The following is a 10917-nucleotide window of genomic DNA, read 5'->3' as shown; positions in this document are numbered from 1 at the left end:
TGATTGGGGCAGGGAAAAAATAAGATCAACTTATTAGATGCCAAAAGATCTTTTAAATTTCAAACTAAAAATTAATTAATTAATTAAGTTAATCTCAAACTAAAAATGAGAATTAACTTAAAACATTAGAAGCAGTCCCAGGAGATTTGGGAACAAAACTTAGGTGCTTACTCTCACTATTTAACATTTCTTTGTTTTAAGTCCTAGTTGATGCAAAAGAGAAAAGAGCTATAAATATGGAAAAGAGAAGGTAAAATTATTTTTTGCAAATACCATAATTCTCTATTTGGAAATCCAGGTAATTAACTGAGAAACTTTGAAGAATAAAGTAATTCAGTAATTCGCTACTTACAAAAGTAATACACTAAAATTTTAAAAAGCCTTTCCCGTGTATGAACAACCAGTTAGAAAATAAAGTGAAATAAAAGAGCCAGTTTTATAACCACAAGAAAAAGTTTACCAGTTAGAAATTTATCTCTCAAGAAATGTGTAGGAGACATTTTTTAAAACTGAGTGATGATAAATGACAGTTAAGGAAACTAGGAAAACATACCTTGTTCTTGAATGAGAAGATTTGATATTTTAAATATATCAGTGTCCCCTGAAGTAATCCGTAAATTTAATGCAGTTCCAACCAGAACACCCAACATACTTTACAGAATTTTTTTTTACAAAATGACCGGGGAAATGTAAATATGAAAATATTTAGGAAATTTTACAAAAAAGAACAGTAACAGTAGGGCAACTGACATTAAAATGTATTAAAAATTAAAGCTTCCATAATTAAGATAGAATTTTATGATGCAGATAAGTAGAAAAGAATAGAGTCCACAATACCTGTGGGATATGATGGAGGCCTGTTGGTAAAGAGGCTTGGTTCTGGAATCAGACTGTACCTGGGTTTGAACCCCTTCTCTTACTGATCACTAGCTCTGTGACCTGAAGTAAGTTAACTTGATAAGCCTCCTTTTCTTCAGCTGTAAACGGGGTGGTAATAGGATTTGCATTTGTGGGGCTCTTTGGCTGTTAAATGAGATTATGCACTTAGCGTGGTGTCTGTTCCATGGATGTTCAATAAACATTGGTTTAGGGGTTTTTTTATTGATTGATTTTATAGAGAGAGAAGGGGGGGGGCATTGATTTGTTGTTTCATTTATTTATGCATTCACTAGAGCCCAGTGCATTAAATGCATGCACAGGGAGTGGGTCGGCGGGGTCCCTCAGCCCAGCCTGCACCCTCTCCAATCTGGGACCCCTAGGGGGATGTCCGACTGGCAGTCGGACATCCCTCACAATCCTGGACCACTAGCTCCTAATCGCTCGCCTGCCTGCCTGGTCGCCCCTAACTGCCCCCGCCTGCCAGCCTGATTGCCTCTCACTGCCTCTTTGTGCTGGCCTGATCGCCCCTAACTGCCCCCTCCCTGCTGGCCTGGTCGCTCCTAACTGCCCGCGCCAGCCTTATAGCCCCCCAACTGCACCTCCTGCCGGCCTGGTCGCCCCACACAGCCTGCTGTTCAGTCATTTGATCATCCCTCACTAATCCCCCCTGTCTGCCTGGTTGTAGGCAGCCATCTTGTGAGGGTGTGAGGGTTAATTTGCATATTACCTCTATTATACAGGATTGGTTGGTTCTTGTATGTGCCCTGACAAGGGATTGAACCCACAACCTTGGAATACCGGGATGATGTTCTAACCAACTGAGCTACCTGACCAGGGTTAATTAGTTGTTAATAACAGTAGAATGTGTTAAAGGTAGGTTGTCAAGTAAGTTGAGAAAAGATAGATTATTCCATAATTGTTTGGAAGAACAAAAAGAGTTTAAACAAGTTAACCTATAAAAATACAGTAAGAAAGCATAGGTGATATTTTGGGGAGTAGTTGGGGAGAGAAACAACAATTTGAGAGAGATACCTCAATTCATTGCCTCCCATACACACCTGACCGGGGATGGTACCTGCAACTTAGGTATGTGCCTGACTGAGGACTGAACCCAATACCTTCCAGTGCACAAGACAGTGCTCCAACCAACTGAGCCACACCTACCAGGGTTGGTGACATTTTTAAAACTTGGAGTAGGCAAAGCCTTTATAAGACAGAAGCCACATGTAGTTGAAAAATTGATAAGTTTGACTACACGAAATTAAAAATATTTGTAGTGCCTAAATATACCATTTAAAGGATCTACAGATAAAAGGAACTCGGGATAAATTCTTTTTGTCTCATGTATGACAGAGCTAGCTAATTTCCTTACTATCTTACAATTTTTTTTTTTTTTTTTTTTTTTTTTAGAAAGATGTGTACTACTAAGTAGTAAAATTATCAAAGGCGAAAGACTGCATACTGTCTTATTCTGTTTATATGAAGTCTAAGAACAAGCAAAAACTAAGTCAGAAAGTGATTGCTGGGTAGAAGGGGAGTTGATTGGAACGGAGCATGAGTAAACCTTCTCAAGTAAGGGAAATGTTCTGTATCTTAGACACTATTGACCTTACACTTCAAAGATCCTTGAATTTTATTAAATGTTCACTTAAAATTGATAAAAGTCCAAGGACATGAGCAGATTTACAGAAAAAGAAGTATAAATGAAGTATTAAATTTAAAAGATGCTCTACTTTCAACTTAAAGAAATCTAAGTTAAAGCAAGATGCCAATTTCAGTCTACCATAATTGAAAACAATTTTTATAAATTTAATAATATCCAGTGGAGAAGAGGAGTTAGAAGGGAAAGGTAGGCAGTGTAAATGGGCAAGGGACTTTAAAATTGGCATAGACTTTTGAGATGGAATTTAGATAACTACCTGTTGACTGGAAATTTTGCTTCTAGTACTTTTTCCTGGTGATAGATCTCACTCATGAGTGAGCAAAAATAAGTATTTGGACATGTTCACCCTGTCATTGTCTCAAACACAAAATGCAAGCAAACCTAAACTGTCACCAACATGAGTGTGTCAGCTAAATTATGGATCACTCTCGTATGATGTGCAGGCAGTAAAAAGGGATAAAGTTGATAGAGCTGTATGAATTGTTACGGAAATGTTTTTTTATATAAAGTAAAACCCCTTACAAGAATGAGTAAGATTCCATTTAAGTAAAAATAATGTATGCATAGAAACTTCCTTAAAGAATATATAAGAAATAGTAAGCACTGGTTTTGAAATATTCCTTCTTCCTTTCTTTTTCTTCCTCTCTTTCTGTTTTTGTTTTTAGGAAAATGTCTGATGAATTTTCGGTAAGTTGATGCACTTATTCTTTATAAGTTTTTAGCTCTTAAGAAAACAACATAGTCCTAATAGTGGGCCATAATTCTTTCCATTTAAAAGAATTCTGTGATTCTTGGGTTTTGGTGGGTTAGAGGTGATGGTGGTATGTGATTTTGATAGGTTATTTGTCCTAATTTACTTATATATAACGTTTGAAAATACATTTTGAAGTATTTCTATATGAATCCTTAAGTAAAGAATTTTTAAGTGTTCTGTTCTCTTTTAACCTCATTAATAATAGCCAGCGTTCATTAAAAATTAAATGCCAGGCACTGTGTTAACTGCATTACATAAATTATCTCATTTAAGCCTCAAGTTTAACCCTAAAACTATTTTTTGAGGAAGCTAACTTTCAGAGAAATAATGTAACTTATTTGATGTAAAGCAAGATTCAAATCTACAATGCATTAATTAGTTGTATTTAGAAAACTTGAGCTTCTTTGAGAATTTTGCACTGCAGAGTTGATATTCAGGATAACCCCTCAAGTTTTGTATTAAATGAATTGTTTTTAAACTGAACAGCTTCGCTTTTGAAGATGTTATAGAGGTTTATAATCATGTTTGGCGTGACTTATTCCTAAATAAGATCGGTAAGACATGCCTTTTTTGTATTGCAGTTGGCAGATGCGCTACCTGACCACTCCCCTGCCAAAACTGCTGTGAGCAATACAAAACCTAGCCAACCTCCTCAAAGCTGGCCAGGTTCCAACCCTTGGAATAACCCAAGCGCTCCACCTTCTGTGCCATCTGGACTCCCACCGAGTGCAGCACCCTCCACTGTGCCTTTCGGATCAGCACCAACAGGAATGTATCCCTCTGTGCCTCCCACTGGACCACCTCCAGGACCCCCAGGACACTTTCCTCCGTCTGGACCATCATGCCCCCCGCCTGGTGGTCCTTATCCAGCCCCAACTGTGCCAGGTCCTGGCCCCACAGGGCCATATCCTACACCAAATATGCCCTTTCCAGAGCTTCCGCGACCATATGGTGCTCCCACCGATCCAGCTGGTCCTTTAGGTCCATGGGGATCCATGTCTTCTGGACCTTGGGCACCAGGAATGGGAGGGCAGTATCCTACCCCTAATATGCCATATCCAGGGCCATATCCCACACCTCCTCCTCCCCAAGCACCAGGGGCAGCACCGCCTGTTCCATGGGGCACTGTTCCACCAGGAGCCTGGGGACCACCAGCACCATATCCTGCCCCTGGAGGATCATATCCCACACCAGGACTCTATCCCACACCCAATAATCCTTTTCAAGTGCCTTCAGGACCTTCTGGTGCTCCACCAATGCCTGGTGGCCCCCATGTGAGTGTTTAATTTGTTATTTAACGTGCACTAATAGTCATGCACAACTAAAAGACTACTTGTCTCCAGTTTGTGATGGAGGATTAGAAAGCTTTTTAAACTTTCTAAGAAAAAGGTGGGTGGGTATGTGTAGAGTAAATTTCAAATTTCAGGTAAAGCGTTTAAAAAGATAAAAACAGTTATGGTATTCCCAGTACTAAAAATGAAAAGAAAAATTTTCCAAAGGTCCTCAAAGTCATTGTAATGTAGTAAGTAATGTCCTCAACAGCATTTTTGAGGTAAAGTGAGAGATGCATTACATTAGACTTTTAAAAAACATTTCTCAATAATACAGTATCACACCAAAGCACAGATCAATAATAGCAATCTCTGCCTGGCTGGCTTGATACAAAGGTAGATCTTTTTTTTTCTGGTTGTAGTTGACATTCAGTACTATATATTTTAGCTGTACTCACCTTTTAATAGTGTAATTGTTAACAAAAGCTTCAAAATAAGTCCAGTTCTCCTTTTTTTAGATGATGAATCAGTGGTATACAGTTTCATTATATTGAGTTTTGGTCTTTTTTTTTATCAGTGGTATACAGTTTCATTATATTGAGTTTTGGTTTTTTTTTTTAGAGAAACATCAATTTGTTGTTCTACTTATTTATGCATTCATTGGTTGATTCTTGAATGTGCCCTGAACCAGGATCAAACTCACAACCTTGGTACATCGGGATGATGCTCTAACCAACTGAGCTACCTGGCCAGAGCTCATTATATTTATTTTTATATAACATTTATACACAAACTTTATTCTGTTAGAAGCAGACCGAAGAAACAGTTACTAGAGGTAGATTTTTAGGTCATCCAGGGCAGTGAATATGTAACATTGCCGGTCTTCGGTGCAACTTTCCATAGTGTTTTTTAGCCAAAGTTTTGTTAGATTCTTAGCAGCATTCAGCTCAAGGTCCTAACCACTGTTCTGAATTGTCAGTTATGTGTAATGCTTTATGCTTTACTGTCTGTCAGCCAAACTGGAGTATTGTTGACATCTTAGTTGAGGAGCTTGTCTAGGGCATATGACAATATAGAGAAGCAGCCCACTTCTCCCATGAAGTAAGCTAAGTGAGTATTCAAACAGTCAGGATTCTCTCTGGGGGGAAAAAATCTATTTACTCTTAACAAAATAATCAGTCTCCAACTAGATTAACTAAACATCTACCTCAACTGTAAAGGAAGAAAATCTTAGTTAAGTACCTCCAACGCTTCTTTTCATTATTTTAACTTTTTGCTATATATTCGCTTTAAAAATTATTTTTGTAAATTGTATGCCAAAATAAGTGGGATGGCTTGCTGTTTGGATTTATTAAGCAATAAGTTTAAGCCATAGCCAGGAGTTAAACTCCATTTACAAAATCTAGAAGTTTACTTTTTTTTTTTTTCTATTGCAGTCTTACCATTAAGTTAATGGATGAAGAGATGACGCTTTGCTTTTTGAAGTACATATATATGCACATGAATGCATATATAAAAATTGCTGGTTTCACTATTAGAGGGCATTCATGAAAGAACAACTCTTGCACCTCTCAGAAGATATCTGCCTCTTGTACTTGGATGTATAATATATCAGATGGATACAATCAGATAAAAATGTAAATCATTCAAATGTGATTTTTATTCAGTTTTTATGGAAAGTGAAAATAAGTATATTGAATAGCTCTTTGATATAATTTGTTTAAAACAAATTTTGGATTTGTTTAAATTATGAAACTACAAATTTAAAAATTTAAGATGATGTGTGGATTATTGTTAGAACCTGCAACCTCATTGGCAAATTATTTCAAGTATTTTTCTATAATCACTTTTTCTTTAAATGAACACACTTTGAAAATGTTCATTGTCATAATTTAAAAAATTATGCCTCTCAACATCTTGAGCTGTTCTATCCATAGAATAAATAAACATAGTCCTCTTGAGGTTATGTTTTGAATATACATTTTAAAACTGGCAGTAATTATTATCAGATGTTGAGTTTATTAGGAAGTGTTAATTTTTCTTGAAATTTTAGTTAAAGCTTTCATTTTGAATTTCACCTGATTTGTTTTACGTTTAACCAAATGGGTCAAACAGCTCTTAAATCTGCCATTTGTGGAAACTTCTTTTTAATGCAGGCCAGCATGTATGTAAATTATACTCTTAAAGCATTGGTGATCTCTGTGTTGCTTTAGAATAGCTTGAGATGTCCATATTGCTTTGAGAAGAGCTCAAGGAAGGAAATAATTCTCTCCTTTGTCTTGAACCTCACAATAGAGGCAACCTTAGGCGTTGCTTCATAAGGACAAGTAATTTGTATTCCCACACATCACTCTTCCACACAGTCCCTTCCTTATAGCCCCTTCTTCCTCAGTTTTTTAGGAGCACATCCTTTAATTCCTCCCTGATACGGAAAACTGGCACACTCTAGGGGCTATCATAAACACATGTAGCAGTTATGTTTAAAGAACCTTAGTCACACAGGCATGACTGTTCTCTTTGTACAAGTTGGTCAAAATATGATCTGTCAGAGTCTGGTTAAGCTATGTCATTGTCTCTTGCATAGTTTCCTGGATCTGTTTGTAAAGTGCTTACAGCTAACAGTTCAGTTCTGTATTTGTTGACAGGTAAATAGGTAGAATTTAAGTGCCATCCTTAAAAATTATCCTTTTACTCTAACACTGAAAATAATAAAGTGTAGATCTCTGCAATTGAGTTTAAAGAAGTGTGATTGTATTACTTAAATAAGTGTTGTTTTAACCACCAAAATAGTCTGAGTAGTTTCTTGGCACCTTATCTTTAAATCAGATTCTTAATTTTGGGATAGAACTGACCATGTTATTCTTGAAATAACTTTTTGAAACTTAATATATTCATTGGGTTACTAAAATGTATTGTTAATTTCTTCATCAGTATAAGACAAATTTATGCTAGAACTCTTGTTTTTGCTTAGAAATATTTAGTAGTTTATTTTTCTTATAGTTAAAATGTCAAGAATGCCAAATGCTGCCAATTTAATGATTTGATAGCTACCTCCTTTTACGAAAGCAAGATGGTCACCTTTGGGAGGAAAATGTCAGTGTATAAACCTCCCTTTAAAGTAGAAGATAGATTCAAGCTTACAGAATTGAAACTAATTTGTTTAGATATTTTCAGTCTGGTGAATGTTGTTAGACAGTTCTTACATAGTGGCACAAATGGTCTTTTTTATCTTTCACCTCCTTGCAAGGCCAAGTGGCAGCTATTTACAACACTTTGGGTATCTGTTGTCAAGGTAGCCTCCAATTCACAAGGCAGGTAGCCTTAGAAAGTGTCATATCTTAAATAATCAGTCAGTATCATGTCAGCTAACTGGAGGCATAAAATGAGGAAAAGTAAGATGGCAGCAAATATATCACTCCTTAAGCTTATTTTGGTTGTCCTGTACTAGGACTAAGTTGACAACTCCGGCTTAAGATGGGATAATTAATGTAACACTAGAAAGGATGATGTTTGACTAAAAGAAGAAGAGGTAGCAAGTTTGGGAGTCTGTAACTGAGGAGCCCGTTTATTATTGGAGAAAATCTTTTGTTAAAGGATTTGAAAGACCATGAACACAAGATTTGGAATTACTATTCCCAATAAGTATATTAACTTTGCTAGTGACCCACACTGCGCCCTAGACAATACTGCATTTTAACCTTTGCTTTACAAGACTTTCCAATGGGATTTTTTTAAAAAATTTTTTTTACGGAAAAATGGAAATCAAAGGGAACAGAATTTGCTTCTATATTTGCAATTCTTTAGAGAATCATTTCTCAAATCGGGGGAGAGGTTCTCAATTCTCAAAGGTACTCTGGGCAAAAAGTATTTTTAGGTTCAGGGTGGAGTAAAGAAAATCAGACATTTCGGTGGGGGAAGCATCTAAGGAAGATTTCTTTTTACAAAGGAATAATTTGCTTTCAAAAATAAGTCATGCTAGGCTAAGATGAGTTTATGGAAGACTACTTGTTAGTCTTAAGGGAATGTGAAGTGTGGAATATGTTGGCATTTGGACTTGAAGAGCAAGAATTTTAAAATAAATTTGATGGAGATAGCTGAGATGTGTTTAAGAATAGTGTTTCTGGAGTTCGAATGTTAGACTTTGAAATGTTGAACCTATAAAATGACAACGAAAAATTAAACTTTGGACCTTATATTCACACATTCAGTTTCCAAGAATCAAGGCGCCTTAAACAAGTTTAATATCTTGGCTTGTCTTTGCTGGACTCGGCCGGACACCTTTTCATGCTTGAGGATGGCTGCTTGCAGCTCTGACTCCTCAGCCCTGTTTTGTTTAAAGCTATATATTGATTATGCAGAAACAGACAAAACTTTTTTTTTTAACCAAACAATCTATATTTGCAGTGACTGAGGCTGTTTCTTGCTGCAGGGCTGAGAAGTGCTTGGCTTGCTGAGCCAAGACAGGCTCTGCCTTGTTCACAAAGGTTTCCCGATCATAGTCTGGCTGCTCCGTCATCTTGGAGAGCTCAAGCCAGCCTGGCCCTTGGCCCTTGCTGTTTAATCTCCTTGAGCTCTCCCATGGTCCTCTCCTCCAGCTCCCTGTTCTGAGTCACGGCCTCAGTAAAGCTGGACATCTGGGAAGACAGTTCCTCTTCTCTAGAAAAATTGCCTGCGATCAGGGACCCATGCGAGCTGGCTTCTGTCTCTTCTGTTTCCATTTGAGTTGGCTGCTCCCCACTGGGCCCACTCTGGGGGCTCAGCTCTATGATGCTATCTGCATGTCTTAGTGTATTCAAAGTATATTCGCAGGAGCTTGTGCCTGGTGAGATCACCGCAGTCCATGGCTCTTAGCTGGAAAAAACAAGACATTTTTAATTACCCAAGGGCTTCCTCCCTTCTTTGTCCATTTTACTGTTTATTGTTTTGAGTAGATAACAGTAATAGAACAGAGAAGAAAAAGGGTGAGTTTTTGGCCTTGGTCTGTCATACCACTACAATGGAATATTAGAATATTTTCTGGGAAAGAAGTCAGTTGTGCCCATATTTTACCTCATAAATAATTAGTGCTACCTATTGTACTCAGATGTACAGCTTTTGAAGTTTTGTGTAGGTGAACATAGTTCTCAAAGGTTCAATAAAATACTGTGCCTAGTTTGCCTATCAATCAGTTGCCTACACTTGTAAACAATGAGTGCCATGTCTTCCTTCCTTACCCTGAATAATCTAGTGCTGGTTTTATTTAAGTGCCACAGCTATAAATCCTGGGAATTAAACCTGAGCACAGACCTTCCAGTGTTAACGTTTTTGAAAAGCAGAAGGCTCAACTCAGATGAATCATGCTGACGCACTTAGAAAGTGGTGGATGGCTTTTAGGGAAGACTATAATTTAATCCTAATAGAGCAATATTTAGTATGAAGACACTTTATTTTCAGAATTCTACCAAGTAAAATAAAAATTGCCAATAAAATGATCAGTATTAAAGAAATGCCATGCAATCTTCTGGCTTTTGACTATTACTGAGAACTGCATTCATCCAGCAGACACTTAAATGTCTGTGATCAAGGTGCTTTGCCAGATGCAGAGATATAGAGATGAAAGCGAATGCCTGTCCTTGAGAGGGTCCCAGTCTAGGGGTGGCATCACAGAATTCATTAAGTGTGCCCGTTATCAGTTTAACCTACATCAACATATTTTGGTATTCCTGCTGGTGGAAATTATACACCAGCCTTTGGGCATTTTAAAGAGCAACGTATGCCTATACGTTTTTTTTCTTTTTGAAGTAAGAAGTTAGTGTTTTCCAAGACTATGGTTTTGTCAGTATAACTTTTCAAGCATGCAAAGTAATGGGATGTTTTTCCTCCTTACTTTCCCCTGGATGAAGGCACTTTCACTGCCTGTCATTGATTAGCGGATACTGATTTGTTGCCATTAAGTAAACTTGATTTCTTTGTGCTCTATAAAGGTTTTCTGTATTTTTTTCTTGATATTGTTATTTTTCCATTGACTTAATGACAAATTTAATGTATGTAATTGTCTATGCATTTTAAGTTAAACTGCCTAGAATGTGATTTGAGACATATACATTTGTATTATGAACTGTAAGCAATGTGTTTGAGACGTTAGGTTTTATCACCTGCTGCTGTATTTGTAAACAAAGACAAATGTTGCTTTAAGAAGTAATTATAATTAGGACTAGACAATGGATGTGATACTTGATATTTTTAAAGATAAACTTTTTTGCTTTTGTGTATTATACCTGAAAACTTTTAAAAAAAAATGTATTTTCATGGCTTCACAGTTTTTCCATGTATTTTATTCTTAGGCCCAATTCTGGGCTTACCCGAGCAAG

At 37.0% G+C, this 10917-nt stretch overlaps 1 protein-coding gene across 4 annotated transcripts in view; it reads left to right on the top strand.

Moving 5' to 3' along the window:
• Positions 1–10859, top strand: part of MAPK1IP1L (mitogen-activated protein kinase 1 interacting protein 1-like) — an 18391-nt gene extending 7532 nt beyond the window's left edge. Inside the window, exons 1-4 of one of the 4 annotated variants that reach the window (XM_005881297.2) lie at positions 229–250; positions 3208–3229; positions 3878–4570; positions 6004–10859. In XM_005881297.2, the coding sequence (XP_005881359.1) occupies positions 237–250; positions 3208–3229; positions 3878–4570; positions 6004–6015 (741 nt within the window). In that variant the 5' untranslated portion in view covers positions 229–236 and the 3' untranslated portion in view covers positions 6016–10859. Of the gene's footprint in view, positions 1–228; positions 251–1731; positions 1753–2428; positions 2452–3207; positions 3230–3877; positions 4571–6003 lie in introns of those variants that run through there. The other 3 variants (XM_014529263.1, XM_014529264.1, XM_014529262.1) reach the window with 3 other exon arrangements.
• Positions 10860–10917: the final 58 nt, after the last annotated feature.

Source organism: Myotis brandtii, unplaced genomic scaffold, assembly GCF_000412655.1.
Source record: "Myotis brandtii unplaced genomic scaffold, ASM41265v1 scaffold675, whole genome shotgun sequence".
Classification (NCBI taxonomy): Eukaryota; Metazoa; Chordata; class Mammalia; order Chiroptera; family Vespertilionidae; genus Myotis; species Myotis brandtii.
Note: the sequence above shows the minus strand (reverse complement) of the source record. Positions and strands in the feature narration are given on the sequence as shown.